The following is a 23495-nucleotide window of genomic DNA, read 5'->3' on the forward strand; positions in this document are numbered from 1 at the left end:
GCACCATCAAGACAGCACCCTGACAGTGGACTCCAGGGGCAGCAAAAACAAATTAATGTGACTCTGATGGTGGAAGTCAGTCACTTTGCAGACAGAACACTCAAGCAAATGAAAAATGGCCACTGAAAGCCACACAGAGACTGGAGGATGACATGGCTGTATACCTTAGTTTTTGTAGTATTTCATTACTTCACTACTCATCACTTACAGGCATTATAACAGAAGTAGATTTCAGGCTGAAGAATAATGTAAATGGCTGGCATTAAATCTGAAGGGTAGTGTAAAAGACTGGTGAAAGAGAATTAAGCAATAACGATTTGGAAGAGAGAGGAAAAGAGACATTTCTGTTTTGTTTTACTGAGTACAGAAATACAATTTAATTTCTAAAAAAAAAACACCCCAAAGATCAAACCCTGTGATTTTGAAATCTGATCATTTTGGCCTCAGGTGCGAATGATGGGTTTTGTATTACGTATCTCAATATATCCTTTCTTTCTTCTTCCCTTCCTTCTTTTTCAGGTTACTTGTGCAAATTTAACAAATGGGGGAAAAACAGAACTAAAATCAGGAAGCTCCAAATCCACACTAAAGCATATATGGACAGAAAGTAGCAAAGACTTGTCCATCAGTCGACTGCTGTCACAGACTTTTCGTGGAAAGGAAAATGATACAGATTTGGACCTGCGATACGATGCCCCAGAAACTTATTCTGAGCAAGATCTCTGGGACTGGCTGAGGAACTCCACGGATCTGCAAGAGCCTCGGCCCAGAGCAAAGAGACGGCCCATCGTCAAGACTGGGAAATTTAAGAAAATGTTTGGCTGGGGTGATTTTCATTCCAACATCAAGACTGTGAAGCTAAATCTCTTAATAACAGGGAAAATCGTTGACCATGGCAATGGGACTTTTAGTGTTTACTTCAGGCATAATTCCACTGGTCAAGGGAATGTATCTGTGAGCCTAGTGCCCCCTACAAAAATAGTGGAATTCGACTTGGCACAACAGACGGTGATTGATGCCAAAGATTCCAAGTCCTTTAACTGTCGAATTGAGTATGAAAAGGTTGACAAGGCTACCAAGAACACACTCTGCAACTATGACCCTTCAAAAACCTGTTATCAGGAGCAGACCCAGAGCCATGTGTCATGGCTCTGCTCCAAGCCCTTTAAAGTAATCTGTATTTACATTTCCTTTTATAGTACAGATTATAAACTAGTACAGAAGGTGTGTCCTGATTACAACTACCACAGTGACACGCCCTACTTCCCATCAGGGTGAGGACCAATGTGTGTCTGAGACTCAAGCCTGGGGAATAAAAAAGGTTGTATGACAGGGCTGTAACCTCAAGGAGGAAGGCCACGTCTATTGCCTGGAATGTGTCTACCTGCTGCTGATGTTAAATGGCTGCAAATATATTAGTGGAAAACAATCTAATGTAATTTTTGCCCAGTCAGCTCCATGTATCAATCTAGTTGTAAATCATTATGGATTTGAAATAAAACCATTCACATACAAAGAGACACGCTCTTTCAGCTCACACCTATTGAGATTCCTGTTAAGAGAGCTTTCATTGTCTGATATCTAAGGTTTCAGGATAACCTATCATCAAGCAAAATGGATTAACTAAACAGAGAATGCTTTCTAACTCAGACTGTCATGGAAATATCTTTGAAAGTCCTTTGAGTACACACCAATCAATAAACCCCACTCATGTGTTCTACTGCTTGGAGTAGCTGTACTGGTAAATAATACTGTAGGAGTAAATACTTATTAACATGGGAAAAATTTGTGTCTAGATTTCAGTATTCCTTCTTATATGAACACAGCAAAGCATCGTGACTTTTTTCCAGCATACAGTAGGCACATTCGAGGTGGTGTCAGGTGGCTCTTTTTCCATGGAGTGATCCTGTTACTAGTAAAGATGGGCAAACATTTGGAATTTACATGTGGGCAGACATTCTGGTTTCATGTTTCTCTGATTCTTTAAGCTTTGATTCTTTAAACGTGGTTGAATTTAGGCCACCTAAGCTACTTAGGAACTATCCAACTCTCTAAGAAGGAAAATGCCTGGTGGAGAACATGTAAGTTATAAGTGGGTGTCTTATCTTTATTACAAAATATTGTAACAAATTCAATATACTAGTCTTCATTTGTATGAATGGTTTGTATTGTACATAATTTAACTGGTGTTATTTGAGCTGCTTATTAATATTAACTTGTAATTGTCTCTCTGCTTGTTATTGGTTAAAAACAATCAAGGAAATGAGGAATCCATTTTATCAGTGTAGCTGTAAACTCCATGAAAAGACAGAACTATGTACAAAGCATTTATTCAGTTAAAGTATTGTTGAAAGCTATACATATACAACATTACAGTCTGTCTGTATTCTAGATTTTATTTCAAAAAGAATTAACCGTACATAAAAATAAAAAATCTTAAAGTTGAGTTTTGATATGTACTGTGTAGATAGTAGTCTAAATGATTCTGACAAGTGAATAACACTCGAAGTTTGACATAATTTTCAATCTTCTCTCTCTGCATATGTACATATATATACATACATTTATAAATTTATGTGTGTGCATGTTTGTATGTGTATGTGTGTGTGTGCAAATACATGTAGACATATATGTAAAACATATAAAAATTACTTGGGCCCTATTCCTAGAAAGCAGTTCTTATTACTGAAAGGTCTTGCTAACTTGAGTGGAAGCTCCCACTCAGATAAGAAATTAAAGGAGCAGGGCTTTGTTTAAAATGATTTGTTATCATTTGGAAGTGGGAAACATAGAGCCACCCTCTGTGTACACAGGCCTGTCTTTGCCTTAATTCTTGCCTCCCCTGAGGCACTGATCTCTATGGAATGAAGAGATTCCTTTTTATGGTACAAGGGAATTTTATTCCTATAAGCAAAATGCTTGTAGGTTTTATACACTTTTTTGTTATCTGTGTATGGTGTCATACTATAACCTGAACATCCAGTTAACCAGCAACTATAACAATTCCATATAGAGAAGAAGGTCACCCAAAGAACTCGATATTTCCTGTCATAACTTTAAGAATTATCATTCCTGTCAACGCTTTCTTCACCCTTCCACCCTCACGCCCAGGTTCTGTGCTTTTGTGTCAAAGCTGTAAATGCAGATGAGTCAGCTCCCAAATACACATGACATCCTGAACAGTTTCTCCAAAGTCCCAATAAAGACTCCACTAATGTTCCCAGAAATGAGAAATTTGAAACAACTTCCAGTTGTGGACCTCTCTTGCTGAGATGTGCAGAACCTAAATGAGAATGAAACAAAGCAAATGGACATTATTGACAAGTAAATATTTTCCTACTGACGTATGAATGGGAGAGGAGACTTCCGTGTTATTATTGCTTTGGCTTCTTTGAACAGATACGCTTGTGGGAATTTCTTCATTATATATGACATTTCCCAGGACAAACTTGTGACCCTGGACCCTGTACAGATTTGTAGAAAGAAATTGTCTAAGGCATACAGTCCAGATTCTGATCTCATTCAGATGAGATTTTTTTTTTTCTTTGATCGGAATTGTGATTATACTGGTAGTATTTCCTCATTTGTGCTCTTAACTGTTCTGAATATAAACCTTAAAGTAATTTATGCTATGACCAACAGTAAAATTTTGACTCTGTTAAAGTCAATAGGAATTTTGCTATTGACTTCAATACAAAATTCAATTTAATAGTATGTAGAATTCTAGTGTTAAATATGATCAGCAGTCTTAGCAAACTGTATTAGTCAAGCATTACGTGCTTTATATTCTCATTTGTATTTCTGAAAAATAGATGTAAAGTACTTAGTGGTACAGTTTCATTATTTTCTTCCTTTTTAAAAAAATCCCATAAATATATGAAGTATATAAATTCTGTTAATATAAATACCATTATCCACTTTTCAAGTAACATCAATACAAAAAGGAATTATTCATCATGCAATGGTTCTGATCCTTTTAATTGTGGTAGTTGGTACTCTATCTGCCTCTGTCATGGTTAGTCATATTATTTTTTAGTCTTAAGCCTTTGAAGAATTTATTACTCTTCATAAAAATTCTTGAGTTTGAATTTGGAAGGGTTATTTTGGTGATCTTGTGAAACTGGTCTAACATGAAAATGCGTAACGTATTACTTAGGTGCTAATTCATTACATTTCTTTCAATCTCTTTAGGAAATAGTTCATGTTTACTGACTTTGTTAAATAGTGGTTTTGGTTCTGCCATTTGAAAAAGAATTTAATGAACACAAATGTGTTAATTCAGATAAAAAATGTATTTATAAATATTGGGTCTTGCACATGAGCAATGCCTTTATGGAGTGCTAGGCCAGGCAAATGTTGCCTCACTTAATTTATAATTCTATACGTAATAAAGATGTATATTTCCAAAAGTATATTTTTAGGGTTAAAGAAGGTTGCGTTATTTATTTTTAGTAAAATTTAATAACATTTTTAATTAAGAAATGAAGAGACTAGTTTTGTTCACTTTCAAAAAAAACAGAACATTTAAAACAGCCTTGTTAGGGTCTAGAGAATAAGTCTCATGAAGAGTGGCTGAGGGAACTGGGGTTGTTTAGCCTGGTGAAAAGAAGGCTGAGGGGAGACCTTATTTCTCTCTACAACTACCTGAAGGGAGGCTGTAGAGAGGTGGGAGTCAGTCTCTTGTCCCTCTAGTAAGCAACAGAAGAAGAGGAAATGGCCTCAAGTTGTGCCAGGAGAGGTTTAGAATAGATATTAGGAGAAATTTCTTCAGCAAAAGGGTTTTAAAGCACTGGAACAGCTTGCCCACAGAAATGGTGGAGTCACCATCCCCGGAGATATTTAAAAAATATGTAGATGTGGCACTCAGGGACATGATTTAGTAGTGACTTGACAGTGCTGCATTAACTGTTTGACTTGATCTTGCACATCTCTTCCAACCAGAACAATACTATGATTCTATTTAAAGCATACTATTTGTCTTATTTTCTCTATAATACAGAAGTCACAAATAGACATATTCTAAGGAAAACAATTATTCCTTTTGCAAAAATACATGGATTATGCACTTGAGCAAAGATCAATGTATTAAACTTGCCTTGGGTGGGTCAGTGGTAGAACTTATGTGTCAGCTTCTGGGCTTTTGGTAAAAAGAATACAGGGTGTAAGAAACAGGTGGCTTTACATTGCAGAAATCACTAATCAAAGTTATAAACAGTAATGGAAAGCTGGAAGACTTTCACTGGTTAGTTTTATCAGAATACTTCAGCATGGGAGAGAAAAGACACTTCCTTCTTTATGAAGTCACTTGTAAAGTTTTATCCCTTTCTTCCTCTTTCCTAAGTTTGCATGGATAGGAAGCAAACTAATAAATTCATCTGTAGAAAGACCTTGTCTTTCAAAGTTTCCATTACTGAAAAATATGATGTTGGAAAATTTTGAGATTTACTGTACTAATTTACAATGAAAAAAGAAACATTCAAATTCAGTTTCTAGAAGAACAGAATGGAAATCTGTTCTGGTGCATGTTAGCCTAGAGATTCAAGGAATACCACTCAAGGGTTTTAATCTGAGGGCAGTTTTACTGTAATTATATCATTACATTTTCATGCATTCTGAACTGTATGCTATAACTTGGAATCTTGTAGGAATATCGTAAAATATTCTGAAAACAATGTGTTAGAGAATTGTGGGGGAAAACAGGGATTGCAAAATATTTGCTGCTTTTACAACCTAACTAGCCTAAAGCTTAGGTAACTGAGTTGAAGAATTATTCTTCATTAGAAGACACTGAATTACAGCCTTAGCATCATACGGGTCCTTCATGTCCTGTGACAGAGCTGGTCAAATTGCATCTGACTGCATCTAGAAAAGGATAAGAATCTTGTTTCTAGTGATCTGTACTTAACTGTGTGTATAACATTGCCAGAGACCTCAAGTGGCTGCATCAAGATCTGTTGTGCTGGGAGCTGGATAATACATAAATGTATACAATATCTATTCATAAATAGCTTTGATGGCAAGAACTCCCAATTCTCCAAAAAAACCCATTTTACTACAGAGTTCTTCTAAATAATGTATTTATGAATTTGAATTTGAGTCATATGTTTATGAAATTAGTCTTTTTTTTTTTTTAAATATTCATAGTGCTCAAAAAAGTAGTATTTTAAAATACTCATATGTGCATCAAAAAAAACCCAAAAGCATTCATGACCCTTAGCAAAACTTCTGATTCCACTCTATCAGTCTGGAGTTCATGAGAATTGAAGCAACTGATTCATTCTGCACATGTTTTAGAAAATAGAAATCTTGATTATTATTTATATTGAAGTTCTTTGATGAGATACCCTGTTACCACTTTAATGTATGAATATGAACACTATTTCTAAGAACATTTTGACTGTGAAAGCACAGGCTATTGCTTAATAAAATGTTGGGTTTGTTTTTTGTTGGTTTTAATCTATTTAATTTTTTTTAAAATTAAGAATGAGCAATATCTTACTGAAATTATGCTAAAATCCACAGATTAATTCATTTTCTAGATAAATTTGAGAAAGCCAGTATCTATGGCTAAGGTTAAAACTTTCTGCTGTTTGTGAAAGGAGCACTCATTAAAATTAAACTGTCATTTGTAAAGACACAGTACCTTGCAGGACTCTGGGAATATTGTGTTTCCTTCGCTAGTCTGTACCTGACAATATGATATAATACAAATAATAATATTCCTCCAAAATGGTTGATGCATCCTATTGCTAAAAAGAAAATATTTTCATTCTTTTCTGTATTGCTTGCTAGTTAGTAAAAGTACGATCATTACCCAAACTAACAATGACACCACTTTGTTTTGTACAGTTTATTTTTTCATTGGAATATAATACTTATATAATATATACATTTTTTTTTTTCTTCTATTTGTAGGCACAGCTGGTGGATCTCTGTTTCAGACTGGACTGATGTCCTGTGCATGATATACATAATTTTAAACCCTTTATCTTAGCCTGCCTTTAGAATAAAGAAGCAAATGTAGCTCTTTGTAGGTGCTTTAAGTCAGGAGCAAAGCAAAGATTCGTTTGAACTTTCACGCTAAGAGAGCTATAGTCCCATTGTCAAAGAGAGGATTTGAGAAGACTGGAGCATGTGAGATTTATTCCTAGTTCTAAGTGTACCTCAGTCATGTAGCAAGTAGAGATATTGTTATGAGGTAAGGCTTTAGTGGTCTGTGAATTGAACTTCTTCCTGTTGTTAAATAGAATTTAGAGGGACCAAAAAAAATAATTTAAAAAGCTGGAACAGTTTATACGCAACAGTGAAAATGTGGAAACTAGCCATTTCAAAAAATGAATCATATACTTTGTCAAATATTTTGTGGAAGGGTTACTGAGTTCTTGGAAAAAAAACCAGTGTATATACAGGTCATCACAGAAAACAAGCAAAACCCGGGTTAGCAGAGGCATAAATAATATTAGACCTTCAGTTCCTCACCTAGGTCACACTGAATCTAAACTGAGATACGAAAGCCTACTTAGAAACATGTAACCTGAAGAAAAATGAAGTCACGTATGAGTCCTGAAAAAAAAGTTCTATTAATTCTTACAGTATCCAATGGCTATAGCTGTGTTTAAAGTTATTATGCTGTATTTATGAAACATCTTTGTATTTCTTGGGGGGAAGCAGAGTATTTGATGTCACAGATCAGGGAGATCTTGAGAATAAAGCTGGAATTTTTAGCAAGGAAGTTTCAACAACTGCAACATTCCTTCCAGTGGCAAATACTTTGGACTCCATTCTACTAGCTACATTTAGAGTCCATAATATTATTGATGATTGTGAACAAAAGAAAAATAATGAAACTTGACTGGCAGGGACCATGGTGATCTTGAGTTCATGACAGCTTTATTTGTTTGAGCCTTTTTCTTCTTGTTTTTGTTTAAATCCAGAGGTATAGAAAAGGCATTTACACAACAATCATTCATTTTAAGCCTCCAGGTGTGGACATCATCCATAGACTTTCCGAAATGAACTGATACATAGGTGTATGACACTAAGCACACTAGACTTTATTTTCCAAATGACTTGTAGGTTATGCCCAGTTAATAGTATGGGCAGTCAGTAGCAACACAGCTTAGATTCCCAAATGAATATTTTGGAAATTTTTACCTGATGATCTTCAGTAAGTTAGTTGCAGCCCTTCATAAAACTGGAGCAGTAATCTTTATTGAGTATTTGATGCAAACTTCGGAAAATGTTTTTCTCAAGAGCTTTTCTCAGGATGATATCTCCTGTGTGTATCATAGACTTACCTATTTGCCACCATTTCTTTAATTAATACTATTACAGAAACATTTTATTAAGTAATTTCTGCATTTTCCAATGAAATATTATTTTCTCACACTTTTTCTATCATTGTTCTACAAGTTTCTACATTTTTTGCCTGCAGACTATACTGTTAATGAATTTAGACCCTTTAGGTTTTTCCTCCTACTGAGGTAAAGGTATGTCTTTCATGAGAATCTTAACAGATTTTCCCCATTTAGATAATTTTGCTAATTGTACAAGTATTACCTGTAAAGTTGACTTTTGTTAACCATTCCAGAAGAACTGTGTTGATCTTTTCAAGGAACTCCCATTTCCTCAGTCTCTATTACAGGCAGGAATATTATAAGGAAATCTCTATTATAGTTAAACACTAAAAATCAGTAAAATATTCTAGATGGAATCCCAATGATAAAGGGTCTCATCACCCTTCCCTAAAAAAATTCCTTCACTTTCATAGTTACAGTGGCTTCTTTCAGGTTTCAAACTGCAAAAAATTTACTTCTAAGGAGTTCTCCACTATTGCTTCTAAAAGAAGTGGCAACCTTTAATTGTACTGCATTCCAGCGTTCTTACTCATTTACCATTTGAGTTTTGAAGTGATGTTCTGCAGATATCTTATTAGCTGCCTTTGTACACTGCTATTTTCTGCAGCTGTACCTTTTTAGGCCCACTTTTAATACACTCCTAAACTCACAGATCTAAGAATCACCCATGAACTCATTAGCAAATTACTTAGACTTACTTCTACATCACTGCTGTGATGTCATATCTAAGAAATAGTTTACTGGTTTTTTTTCAGACTGATTTCTGGTTTGCTTTCATCTCTGTTTGATGTTGTTCTTCTTATTCTACTTTTTGTTTGAAGTAATTCTGCCTGTTTCAGATGACAAGTGAGTAGTGCTCCATGTAAATATGTTTTACACATTGGAAGAGATGAGACATGTAATTACATATTTTACTAAAATTAACCTAATGGGATGATTACATTAACTCATTTAGAAATATGAAGTAACAAGTGGCAAGTGGTACAATTAATCCTCTGGTAAGGATTTAAATATGCCATAAAAAAATAAGTAGGTATTTTATTCATAGGACTGGGAACTGATGTAAAGAGAGTTGTTGCTTGTGTCTAAATATCTCTAAAAGGCAAAGTGTTTTGCTTGGAGTTACAACATATCAATAACTGAATTTCACACCACTGCTAGTAAGTACACAGTATTTCCATTTAGTTTCCTGCTATTTCTGTATGTTTCTTATTAGCAGTCTAATATACAGTTGGAACTGCCAGCCTGCAGGATTATTCTATTCCCTCCACTTCATAGAATCATACTCCCTCTCATTCTCCTCCAGATATTATTAAAATTATTTTTAAAAAGGGTTTACACTGTGTTCTGTTTGCTATTTTTATGTAGCTTTGAACATCTGGTAGCTACTTGCCAAGAGAAGGCAATACAATTTATGTTATTATAATTTCCTCTGTAATATTTTGAATTTGCAAATTTTCAGAACATTTCATTTATCTAGTTGGCATACTTTAAATTTACTCCCCACCCTTTTCCTAACAGGCACTGAGGTTTTGTTTTGCAGTTTTAGAACCTTTCCACCTGCTGTCTTCGTGGAAGAGAAATGTGGTCAACTCAAAGACTTTTTTTTTTTTTTTTTTGTAGTTAGCTGGGTACTAATATGTGTTGAAGCCATTATAACATGCAAGCTGTGAAATCAGTATAGAACTGTTTTGATGATGCAGATTAGATATGGATAACCAGGAGACACACAGAACACTAATACACTAATTAAATAAAGAAGTGCAAAGTAATAATAAAACAACACATATAAAATAAGCATAATTTAACATATAATTTTGAGCATTATTTATTAATCTTTTCAGTGATAAATATATTATAATCTCTTTTTACATATAGAGGAGATGAGGAATATGAGTTAAATGAGACACTGAAAACTAGGTGGCAAATGATTAGACATAAAATTTCAGTCTCAGTAACCTGCTCTCAGGCTTTAATAGATGTTGCTGCCCAGCAGCAAATTGCAAAGAATATATTTGAGCCAACAAGATACCACTAGAAGGTCTACATTTTAGTGTGACTTCTATAGATTCAAAGAGGTAAATGAAAAGGAGTTGCTAAGCTGTCTAATTCTGAGCTCCTGCCCAGATAAAGGTTAAAGAATGCTTAGACAACATGTAAAAGAACTTTGTGTAAACTACAAATTATTTTTAGGACTCGCCAATGTGCTTGATTGCTTGTTCTCACAAGGTAATCTGCCCCAAAACTTGCCTTCCCCAAGGGAAGTTACTCTTGAAGTCAGTAACTTTTTCATCTTTCTCACTCTCACTCCTAGAACTGGCATGTCTTCATGTTAGAAATGAAAGCAATAAACACATTTCTCTTTGCTTTCATTGTTGACCTGTTCTTGTACCCCTCATGATGGTATACCTCAATGCTTCCAACCAGCTAGTACTGAAAATCACCATTGCAAATGAAGCAGTTATTTCCTTACAAATCCCCTTGGACTGAAAAAAATAACCAGGAGGTTCTTTTATAGCATTATTTTACATCTTTGAAAGTTGTTACCACATCCAGCCATCATCTGTACTTCTTCTGGATTAAGCAGCTTTAGCTCTTATAGAAAGTTTACCTGCATTCTTTTGATTACTGTAAAACTTGCCTACACTTTCAAGCATGGAACTCCAAAGAAAACAGGCCATTCTGGCTAACATCTTTGCTTGTGAGCAAAGCAAAATGCAAATCATTATTTTCTGTTTCTTTCTATATACTGGTAACAGTGCTGCATATAATAGCAATATCATAGTTATTTTTCCACAGTATATCACTGACTATGCTGCTTATGCAGACCACAACTTGCTTGTGCAATAATGCTGTCTAACCTGTGAAATGCTGAGGTTTGAACCCCAAAATAAGGTTGACATATGGGTGATTCCCACAGCCCTTCATAAAGAGGTAGTGAGTTTGCCTTGTAGCTTCCTCTACTTATCTCTATTGAATTTCCTGTTATTGGTTTCAGACCATTCCCCCCACTTATCAAGATGATTTTGGTTTTCAAATATGTATCTCTCTCCTCCTCTTTTTCCATTCAAAGTTACAATATCAGCTCTTCTTAGTCTTTAAAGACTGTAAATAATTTCAAGATGACACAGGTGGGGTCTTAACATTGCCAGAATAACCAAGATAGCATTTTTGCAGTTACAGTTTTTAGACTAAACTCAAACAAGTTTAAAGAAATTATAAATTTGGGACTAAATAGAAGACTAAACAGATTATTCACCAGAAGAGATAACTTTCATATGCTGAGGGAATGAGATACTTTTATCATTTATCTCCTTTTGGGAGGAAAGAAGGTCATAAACTTTAAGTAGGTTTTGTAAGTAAAGTCAAGGCAGAAAAAATGTTTCTCTTGGAACTAAAGACAACTGATAAAGGCCTAATTCCTTCTTATATTATGAGTGAAATAATTCCCCAGAGGAGGATATCTGTAGTTTCTTTGGGACTTATGCTGACAGTTCCTTATGGATTAGAAGTAGCTGTTACTTCTGGCTGGTTAGTGTGTTCTTGTTACAGATAAAATCTTGGCCTGGATCAGAGGTTCCAGTTTGGGAAAATGTTTTTTTGTGTAACTCTGAAACAAGCCCCTACATTTTAATGGGTACCACATGCCTAAGAGAAGCTATGCAAGGTTGTATTTTATGTTAATACTACCTTCTCATTAAAACAAGGATTTTAATCTTTATAAATGTTATTGAATTTTGATCATCATTAAATTTTGTCATTTATTTTTAAACTGATTTTGATCCTTCATAAAATTTTGTCTTTCAAATATTTGTAGCTAAAACTCACCTGTGGCTACTCTTTACACTGTTTTGCTATTAGCTGTCAGTTCTCTGTTTACCTCTGGTTCTGATGTGGCTATTGTAGCATATGAAGTAGCTTCATGTGAAAAAGGTGCAAGTTTATTTGGTCAACTGCGGACAGAGACAGACTTTGCTAGTGCTCTGACTGGAACGGATATGAGGAGGAAGTCACATGGCTGTGTGAACACACTCTCCTGAGATAACAGACATCTGTGATGGGTTTAAATGTGAGAGCATCACTAAAGTGATACAGCTACACAACTTTTGGGTGGAGAGAGATAGGCTCACAAAATAAGTGAACTCAGTTCAAACCTGGCTGTAAAAAAAATACATGAACAAATTTGTGAAGCCTGGACTGAAACTGATTCATTTAATCCATCTTGTTTATGCAGATAGCTGGTAAAAGAAATTTTTAATTTTTCTGTTGCATCTTGTCCTTGCCTATTGTCTCTAAGTACTCAGTCTTATCTTTTTTTTTCCTGAATCAGATCTTTGATGGTTGTAGTATAAGTTGAATCACCACTCAGTCTTTTCTTTCCTTCAAAGAACTGAACAAAGATTTTCCTTTTAAAATATAGAGGGTTCATCCTCACCATTCCTATGAGGACCATCTGTTTGCAACACTTGCCTAGAAAGTGGAAGACATGAATCTGGTTCTCTACTCTGTCAACTTCCCCATTGTGTCTGCATTTTCTAAGGCAACAATTCCTCTTCTTTTCTGTTCTATGTGCTCTGAAAGAAACCTACCAGATTGAACATGTCCAGGGATTCAAGAAGAGAAATGTCTTGGGCTTAGGCATATGTTGGGTATTCAAATATTCCTTGTGATCGGTATTTGAAAGTCCTGGAGTTCTACTAAAAAATGTGAGAAGTGTAGTTTTTACCTCCTCTCCTGATAGACAACAGATAAACACAGGCAATTTTGCCCTGAAGTCTTTTGAGAAAGGGGGTCAGGTTATTTAAGATGACTATTTAGCCAGTCAGCATCAAAGCAGGAATTTTGTGAAATTTTGGGGTCAGTGTCATAAGGATAAGCCTGATGGGCTTTGAGGTGCATTTGTCCTTCTGTGAACATAACCTTTATGGGTTAATTAGACCAAGGAAAGACCATTTGCATTGCAATGGAGGACAGTGTTTCTTTCTCTGTTTACTTCTTCACTGATTAGTCAATATGCTCAGTGTTTGTTTGCAGTGTTTGTTAGAACTAAAATATCAATTATTCTTAGTTGCTGCACAGCCTGACCAGCACAAATTGGCTCATTTCCTGGAGAAATTCTGTCAGAATTGGGTTCTTACACTCTTCATTTATTTATATATGTGTTCTTATTAGTCCTGCTAACCATCAGTCTAAGCGGGGGCCGGTGTGGAACCTCATCTTTCCAAGAACTATGCCACTGGGAGAAGATGACTCCTGAGCAGCCTTACTGTGTAGCAGTGCATCAGCTTTTGGATCTATACAGTTTTTTCTCACTTATGCTGCTTCCTGTATTCAAGGAAAGAAGATGTGTCCTTTTCCTGCTTGTGGCCATTTCTGCATGCCCTGTTGTGAAGATCTTCCCTCTTTCCCATTCACCACTACTTTAGGCAATTATGTAAGGGCCTTTATTGTGCATATTCCATTTGAAAAATAAAAAGAAGCCACTCTGCTGAGAGACGGCAACATTTCTTCATCTACAATAACAGGTTATTGTTTTGAAGTTTTGGCAAAGAGCTATTGAAGAGCATCATTATTGCCAATCTTTTCTTTGTAAGTTTGAACTATCAGATGCCCTTAATGTACTGAAAAATCATGTACAGACCATCTGAATCACGAAGAGTAGTTTGAAAGGTCTGTGGACTGAAAATAAATTGCTAGTTATAAGAGATTTGGCTGTAAACTCTGTCCATCTGACAATCATTTGAAGTAACCTACCAAGACATCGTTTGAAAATGGGTATGGTGGTTTTGATTAAAGTGTTGATATTTTCTTTTGTATGTATTTTCAGCTGTGGAATGAGATCCACACATAGTATCATTTTCACAGAGGCAGATTTACAAGGTCAAATTTACACTTTAAGGGATTCAAATATTCTATGTATTCACATTGAACTCATTTTTGGTCAATATTTCCTGTCATTCTTTGCTTAGATAAAAACAGTGACATGATTCAAAGTCCTCAGTTTTGGAGCAGTCTCAAATCTGTATCTCACTGTTCAAGTGATAGCTAATGTCAAGCCCACTGAAATTTGTGACAAGATTCATACTGGAGTCACTGGATTTGCTGTCAGGATTTGATGAACACTACCACAACCCAAAGACATCACAGGTTACAGAGAGCTGTAACATTCTCATAGACTAACATTGCTGAATCTTCTCAAGGAGATGGACAAGATAGACAAATCAATCTTTATTCTCTCTATTTTTGAGAGGCAAGATGTAGTCTAGCCACTTCATGACTTGTCTTCCTCTTCTTGAAAACTAAAGACCTTTTCACCCTACTCCCAGGGAACATAAGTGTGGTCTTGATACTGTAACAGGAATAGTCCTACAAAAGCTTCTGTCTCCCTTCAGATTATTACAAAAAAAAGGAATTGAACTATTGCTTTTTGACATTTGTCATGTAGTTAGTTATTCCTTACAATTTATTGCTTACTATTTGCATAATGGCATCTGAGCAGCCACAAACAGACCCCATCCCAAAACCTACCTAACCTGAGATGGGAGCTTGAAGGTGTGTACAATAAAAAGAAAGGTTAGGGAGGTAGAGGAGGAAAAGGAATATTGTGCTATTGCCTAGTATTTCTAAACTACGTACTGCTGCATATTGTTGATACAGAACATGTATCTCATAAGTGTCCTCTGAACTGGTCTCATCAAACACCTGATGTCTTGTAGACTTGTTAAAAGAAAGCCTCAAGGACAAGCATAGGGGTATGCAGTAAATCAACACCCAAGAGAAGAGCAACAGAATAATTGTGAAAAAGAAATTCAACATGAGACCAACATAGAAAAGGAGAGTACAATCTGCCATCTTATTTCAGTAGCTACAGAGGGGAATCCTGTACTGTGCTCCATTATACAAGGTAGATAGACTCTTGGTTTTGAGCCTCTTTGGTTGCCACATCTGTTTTCTTTATCCCTTCACCTGACAAATCTTCCTTTCTCAAAAATGTCTGTGTCACTTTTTATTTGGTGTTTTTTTTTTTTTTTTTTTGGTCCTTCCGTATAACAATCACTAAATGGTCTATCTCATCCTGACCGGAAGCTGAACTTCATTTTGCTGCAGTAAGGGACCCTGCAGAATACTGCTGTGTGTATTCTAGACTCAGCCTGGCTCTCTCTACCACAGTATATGGCAGTCTTCTGAAATAATTTTCTGAGATATTTAACTATATGCACCTGTCTAACATGGGGCTTCTTGTCACCAAAGACTCCTAAAGGCCACCTCAAAGTTAGATATTTGCTTTTGTAATGGTTTGAAAACAAACCAGCGAGAGACTCCAAGTCAGAAACACAATTTAATAAGAAAAAAAAATAAAAGCAATAATACAAAGGAAAACCACAGACAGAGTCAGAATACAACCTGATACTCTGTAGTTAGGGTGGTGGTAGCAGTCCAGATGAAACAGTGGTCCCGTAGAAAAGATCTGGTAGCTCTTGTCCTCTGGAAATCCAGTGGGTAAGGCCCCCTGTGCTGTACTGAACCCCAGTTTATATCCAGGTGGGAGCACTTGGCTCCTCCCCCTGGGTGGAGCATCTCACAATGGGTTGATATCAGTCTATGAGTCATGCAGTGGGTCCTTCATGGTCCATTAAACAGAAATAGCTCCTGGGGGGAGCTCTGTATGAGTCATGGGGCGAGGCATGGATGGGCCCATTAACAGGGAGGACTCCTCCTGCTGGGTGGGAAAGGTGTTAACATCTCCCCTGACCTTGAACTTCTTTCCTTATCTGTTATAGCCTGGGGTGTGAGGTCTGTCCTGGGCAGCTGCTACCCATGATTTTCTTAACAGCCCATGAGCACTGACATAGAGAGTATAGAATATACAGTTATGGTTTCCCCACATAAGGATAAACTGGTCCCAGCCCCTGTAACCATGACAGCTTTGTTGAGCACAACAGTACTTCAGGAATTGTCTAAATGCTCAGCTTCTGCTACTTGTACATGTATAGCCCTTCCCAGTGCTATAAGCTGCTCCGATTGCCTCATATCAATAAATCTATTTGAAGAGCAAGGATTGTTATCAGGGACACACTCACATATAGACCTATCTAAATGGCTCTAGAGTTGCAGCTAGCTTCAATGACTGGATTGGAGCTGATGCATTACAATCACCACCTGCCCATTGGAGATTTGCCATAAGTTTTAAAAAGCTGGCCCTAAGGATTTATGTGCTTGAAGAACAGAACTTGCAATGTTATGTTCTGGAGCACCTTCTATCAACTTCCAGCAATGTGTCTATAGCTAGGTGAGATATTAAATGCTCTCACTGCCTTAAATGCCACAGAGTTGCATTTCTCCTACAGGTAGTAAAAAATGCTCTACTACATGAAAGGACATACAGATTATTTTTTTTTTTTCTGATCATGTATCTGCTACCAGACCTGCTCTCTTTATTGACAGACAGAAGCTGCATGAATTAATAAGCAATTTCTGTATCTATGAACTGCTGGATATTGTGGTTCACTGACTACTTGAGTTATAGTGGGGTAATTTGGCACATATCATGTAGAAAATACAGTAAACTGCTCACTCATGGTTTTGCTAGTCATTGGCTTTTTTTTTAGAGTAATGTAATTTTCTTTTCTGAATTCATTCAACTTACACTCAACTTGCTGTCTATTATCCATTGCAGTCCTTGTGTTTATCTGAATTTTTAGTACATTTTGTGGCAGAAACCATTACAAAGCCTGAAAACATTTCCATCACTTACGTATATTCAGACAACTTTAAGTGATTTTCTTCTAATGCAAGTTTTATTTTTCATAACCCTAAAGATTGTTTGATATGCTTTTTACAATGTACTAATTTTAATGTGTAGCGGAAGAGCTACTGTGAGTACACTATCAGTTCTGTAAATATTCATCACAGCTTACATTTGCGTCTGTATTTTTGATACAAAGAGTCTAAATACTTCATTTACATTGAAAATCATCTTTAGAAAACATATTTCAGTTCATTTCACACCGTGTTAATTGTGTAACACAGTGTAACCATTACCTTTTACCAGACACAGTTGCTCATCTAATGGGAAATGATGACTTTAACAAGGAATTATTAGATCTGTTTGATCTGAGAATGCACATGTGGACAACGGGGGCTGCTGGCTGGAACATGAACCATTTTCTCAGCCTATGAGTACATAACTGAATTACAGGTCTAATTTTATGAAGAAAAAAAATGTCAGTAAGCCTTATGTTTTGTAGCTAACTGCTGAGTGGCAAATTTTATTTAACATTTCTAAATAAATATGGGGCATTTAGTGTTACCTCAAGGCTAGTTTAAAATATGTCAGATTTTCTAAACGGAAAGTTAGTAGGCAAAACTATATTTAGTGTAGGTTAGAAAAATTTTGGACTATTCTTTCATTAAATACTGCTACAACTTTAAAACTTGATGCCGAGGGTCAGCATCTCAGAGTTTTACTACAAACTGGAGGAACCCATGCAAGTATCAAAAGATAATGTCCAACTGTTGAAATGCTGGGGTTAAACCCCCAGCTCTGAATGAGGGTTGGCATATGGATGATGTCTACAACCAGGTAAGACAGACCCTCCTGCTTGGTTTTCACCCGGGGTCAGGCCAGCCTTGGGTGGGAACTGATTAGGAGATCACCACCAGGTGTCCCAACCTTCTACATTAACTTGGAGGTGGAGCAAGAAGTCACCTCTGTAAGAGCTGACTCTGCTTGCAGTGGGGTTGGGAGGTCTATTTGCATGGGGCATGTTATGTGTGTGGGTTCTTGTTATCAGAAGTGCTCCCTGAATTTTCATAGGAAGTGGAGTTTCCAGGATGGCACAAGCAGATCATGAGTCTCTCTCCTGGTGGTTACTATATGATTGGAATTAGACTGATTGCCTGGGTCCTTCCTTCACCTGTGGCCTGGTTTTAGAATCGACTTGCTCCCTTCTTTGCTATGTCATGTGTTGTGAGTGAATACGTCGGTCTATTCATTCCTCTAGTGGTGGGCCTCCTTGGATCTTTGATGTATGATTTAAAAGTGGAGTGAAGACTTGGGCTGCTGCTCTGCCTGTTAATGATACTATCCTTCCTAGCTGGGCAAGCAGTCAGCATAAGAACTATCTAATGAGAACTATCTAACTTTTTTCAACAATGTTGTTTTAAATAGGATGTTTCTAGTTTTGTTGTTTGGGTAAGTGAGAGACTTGCAGTCTTGCTGTGATACAGATGTCTCATGGGAACATAAGCCCTGAATGTACCATATTTAACTCTGTCATTGCCATCTACTATTTTCTGGTAGAAGAATTAGTTTTGTTCTAGAAATTGAGAAAGATAAATGAAATGTCACTCTAAAATCACTTGGGAAAAGTCCAGTTTTCATAAGTCACTGAGAGACACAGCAATTTTGGGATATCTACCCTGCACTGTTGTAAGCAGAAAAGACAGCTCTCTTTCCTGATTGAGATTTCTCCCATTCAGCAGCTATACCAGTCTCAAAAGGGTTCTTAGTCTAAGCAATCATCCTATTCTGAGAGGATAAATACACTTGTTGAAGTGGACCTGAACTGATATGACTACTCTGCCTCAGGACCTGAGATAGTACCACTGTGAAACATCCCATTACAAGCTATAGCTGTAGCCCTAAGTCTCCTTGACGATAATTTCCTAGAGCTTTCAAAATAATTCAGATTCCCAAAACAATAGATTGGTGCTTAGGTTCATCATACTGGTGCTGTTGCTGTTTTCACAGCTATAACTACCATCTAAACTCCCAGGTGTCCAATTCAGTTATGTGTATAGTCTCTTGACTTCAAAGCAACCAAAAATGGTGCTGCAGCTTTCCGTACTGATTAGCTACTCAGAACACTAGCTCCAGCCTTGAGGCCTTGAAGATGGACTATTAGAGAAGCTAGGAATGTGTAGTTTGTGAATGATGTATAATTCACATAAGGTGCTGGATGCTTTCTGTCTCATAAATGCTGTAACAGAAGGGGCAGATTAAAGTCCCTAACAGCTGGAACATCTGCATAAACAACCTCCAAGTGACACCAGCTGTGTCTGAAAGAGGTCTCGTAAATGTCAAGAGAAATTGAGAAGCCTACTTTCATGTGAGATCCACAGCGGGACAGGTTATCTATCTTGGTGCTATGAAATCCAGCTGAGTCCTTCCATTGCCTACTCCCACTCTTCTCATGATGTCTGTGTGGTGGATCCTGAATGCCTACATAGCGTGCATCTTAGTCAAATCTCTCTAGGATCACTGAGAGTACGTTTGATCAGGTAAAAGACCCATAAATCCCTTTAAAAAGTGGGACCCAAAGACTTTAACAAAAGATTTTACTATCACAGACGAACATGTCCTTAGGCATGTGGTTGTCTTTTGGGATAAGTGTAAGACTGCCCATGGCCTGCAGCACATAGTAGGCTTTCAGATCAGCACAGCTTGTGGAAGTGGTGTTTAGCAGAAGCAGACCTTGTAGCATTATGTAGTCCCAGGAGGCCAAGTTATACCTGTGAGGTGGAATGTAGCTGAACTCAGGCATTGCAGACCCACCAAAGGATGGTACTGCTGAACTGTGAGCCCAGTTCCTTGTGACTCCTGTTTTCTCATTCCTCCCACTTTCCTGGTTTCATGAGCACATATTTGTGAACACTGATCTTTAAAATCTTTACATACTTCAGATTCTTTTCAAAAGGAAAGTGAGATAAGTGAGTCACAGAATCAGAATCACCGAATGGTGGAGGCTGAAGGAACCTCTGGAAGTCATCTTGTCCAACCCTGCTCAAACAGGGTCACCTGTTTGAAGGTTGAACAGGACCAGGTTCACGTAGCTTTTGAATATCTCCAAGGATGTAGAGTACACAACCTCTCTGGGCAGTGTGTTCCCGTGTACCATCACCCTCACAATAAAAGTGTTTTCTCATGTTCAGAGAGAACCTTTTGTGTTTTGGGTTGTGTCCATTGCCTCTTGTTATGTCATTGCACACCATCGAAAAGAGCCTAGCTCCATCCTACAGTCTTCGTTCAGATATTTATGCAGTTTGATGGGATTCCCCCTGAGCCTTCTTCAGGCTCAATAGTTCCAGCTCCATTTGTATTGGGGGATGCTCCAGTTCCATAATCACCTCTGTGGCCCTTCAGTGGACTGTCTCCAGCATGTCCATATTCTCTTCTGCTGCGGAACCCAGAACTGGACCCAGTACTCCAGATGTGGCCTCACCAGTGCTGAACAGAGGTCAAAGATTGCATCCCTTGATCTGCTGCTCCTAATGAAACACACGACATTTAGCTTTCTTTGTTGCAAGGTCAAAAGCCACTTACATTCTTACAGAAATGTAACTAAAGATACACAAAAGTTTTTTCACATTTTGCCTAATCCTCCAAATTCAAATATTTAAATGTTACTGTGAATAATTTAATTTGGTTTTTTATTTCAGCATCTGAACTAGGTCTTTCACTGAGTGAAGAACAAGCAGAAATCAAAAGTTGTGTTGAACCTGGGAGAGCACTACACTCTAGTGCACCTTTACATGCCAGGGCAGTTCCATTTACTTTACTGGAACCAGCCTTGTATGGATAAGGGCTCCAGAACACAAGAAATTACCCTCTCTCAGCCCTCTTTATCTAGACCTATGTGCAAATAACAACTAGCAATGCATTTTGAAAGTTGCTAAATGTTATCTGAATTATCTGAATCTGATTTAAATCCCAATATATTAGTGTTTGCAGCAGAATTTGACTCATTTCAGCAGACTTAAAATGCCTACATCTGTTCAATAGTAAACACTTTGGATTTTTAGTGCCCCAAAACAGGGGTGCAAAATGATAGAAATATAAATATGATAGGTTTGATAAAAATATAATCTACGTATCTCAACAGTTTACTTAGAGAAGTTAAATATCTAAAATTATACAGTCAGCTATATGGTCTGATTTTCAGTAAAGCAAGGGTCTCACACCCACCTTGTAATCAGGGTTGGAAATTACTCATATTAACCACTCATATAATGCCATACAAAAAGAAAGTACCTGACAGTTCTATATTCAGTGAAGGCAGCAGTTAGTGGAGTCAAGATAGTTCATTGTTCTCTTTCAAGGCTACTATGCTATATTTTGAATATAAAGAAAATATAAAGTCATTCTGAATCCAGTAAGACATTATATTTTCCTCTGAAATTGGTATTATTTTGATTCCTCTCTCAGTCTCTGTATTGGCTTTGAGATTCTCTGCCTCTTAGAATGTGCTATCAGAAATGTCCTTGCATTTCTGGGCAGCTTAAAGGAAATAATTTTTATAGCTTTGATTTTTCTTCATTACACTGTTATTTATTTAGCTTATATGATGGAACACTGATAAATTGGGCTTTTGCTCATATTTTGTTATCACATTGCTTTAAACTACAATGCTCAAACCTCCCAGTAAGCAAAAGCAAAACTGGAGAGATTACATCTTTGATAAGATTACAATCTCCTCTTGTAAGTAATATTAAAATTGACTCTCTGAATATAATAAAGAATTTGTCCAGTTATCTTTAATTGATCTCCCTAGAAAGACAGTACAGACTGCAAATGAAATTGCAGTACATTACAAATCAAAGTAATATTATAAAATCAGAGAGTAAGGCAAAATGGCAATTTATGCCTATCTTGAACCTTAAAAGTTGTAACTTTCCTCTAATGGACAGGAGAGGTAATTTCCTGTTTATGGAAACATAAGTAAGACATCTAGGACAAGACAAAATACATATTAAACATCAAGATGTTGAAAAATGTTTTCCTTCTTTATGAGTATGGTTTGGTTTAATAAATCCATGAAGAAAATCTGGAACAAAAGTATAATTTCCATAAATAATGTCTTAGACATTACTAATCACAATGGATTCAAGACATTTAAATTTTATTGCTGCCTTTATCTGAGATCATTCCATTCCTCTAGTATTAGCCTCCTCCTACACTTTCTTCAAGACAGTGGGCTGGAGCCCCAGGCTTCAGGGACCCCAAAATTATACATAGAAATTTAGTGACAAGTAGTGAAAGATAACACAAAGGGGAAAAGGGAGAAAAAAAACCCAAGAAAAACAAGAAAAGAGAGCTGCTCTCTCTACTAGATGGCTAGCTGAGAGAGCAGGAGGGAAGAATAGGAAGAACTGTCTCTTCCCCCTTCCCTCTCTCCTGGAAACACTCCTGGCCCTTCAGACTCTCTGAAAGAAACACAAGAAAATGTAAAGACAACTCCCTCCCACCACCACCCCGAAGGGTTACTTGCTCACTGAGAGAAAGGTGAAACCACTGTGGGGGGGCTGGTCCAGCTGTTTCTCCTTTTGTGCTGGCAGGTGGGGGGTGCAGGCAGGCAGAGGGTCCGTCTCCGCTCCGGGGCCAAGGGCCACCTGGCTGTTTTCCATGTGCCGAGAGGAGGGGGTGCAGGCAGCAACCAGGGTCCGTCCCTGTCTCCCCTCTTCCGGGACTGAGGCCACGTGCATCGCCTTCCCACGTGCCGGGTGGTGGGGGCAGCAGGAAGAGGCTCCCTCCCCCTCTCCGCCGGGACCGAGGGACACATGCGCCGCGAGACCAGCCGCGGGGCCTAGGGTTCCGTCGGCACGTGATCCGGGATGGACCCCGCCGGCTCCAGCCAAACCCCAGCCTCCCCCCCTCCCAACTGCTGTTTTAAGGGAAAACTGAATTTTACCAAACAAATAAGTACACTTATAGATAGGTGTTTGGAAAGTCCCTCAAGGTCCCTTTTAAGATGTATGTGCACAATCTTGTAGTCTTTGTAGTCATCACCTTTATGGATGCGATTCAAGATAGACAGTCTGTTGCAGACCCCAGTGTATAGTGGTGGCCTTGCACAGTTTTGACGAACTCTTGGCATTATCATTTCACCATTTCTTACAGATTCAACAGGCCCTCTGGTCACTGCAGGATACCAGTTCTTGAGAGACTGTCACATTAAGACACAGCATGCCCTTTTAAACTCTTCAGCCTGCTGTTTTCCAGTTATTATTTGTATATGTGTACCCACAGATACCTATGAAATTATTCACACACACTCACAGAAGATACTTTTTTTCCTCACTAAAACTTGGCTACTTGTTTAAGTGTATATGAGAAAGGTGGTGAGTAGGTTTTCCCCC

General features: G+C 37.4%; 1 protein-coding gene across 1 annotated transcript; it reads left to right on the forward strand.

Moving 5' to 3' along the window:
• Positions 1–456: 456 nt before the first annotated feature.
• Positions 457–2450, forward strand: NXPH1 (neurexophilin 1). The gene has a single exon (XM_008939481.1). The coding sequence runs from the start codon at positions 457–459 to the stop codon at positions 1276–1278; it is 822 nt and encodes a 273-aa protein (XP_008937729.1). The 3' UTR covers positions 1279–2450.
• The last annotated feature ends 21045 nt before the right edge of the window (positions 2451–23495 follow it).

The sequence above is a fragment of the Merops nubicus genome, unplaced genomic scaffold (genome assembly GCF_000691845.1).
Source record: "Merops nubicus isolate BGI_N331 unplaced genomic scaffold, ASM69184v1 scaffold2224, whole genome shotgun sequence".
Classification (NCBI taxonomy): Eukaryota; Metazoa; Chordata; class Aves; order Coraciiformes; family Meropidae; genus Merops; species Merops nubicus.

Excerpts from the sequence above, each read along its gene's own strand:
- NXPH1 (XM_008939481.1), top strand. The coding sequence starts at position 457 with ATGGGTTTTGTATTACGTATCTCAATATATCCTTTCTTTCTTCTTCCC.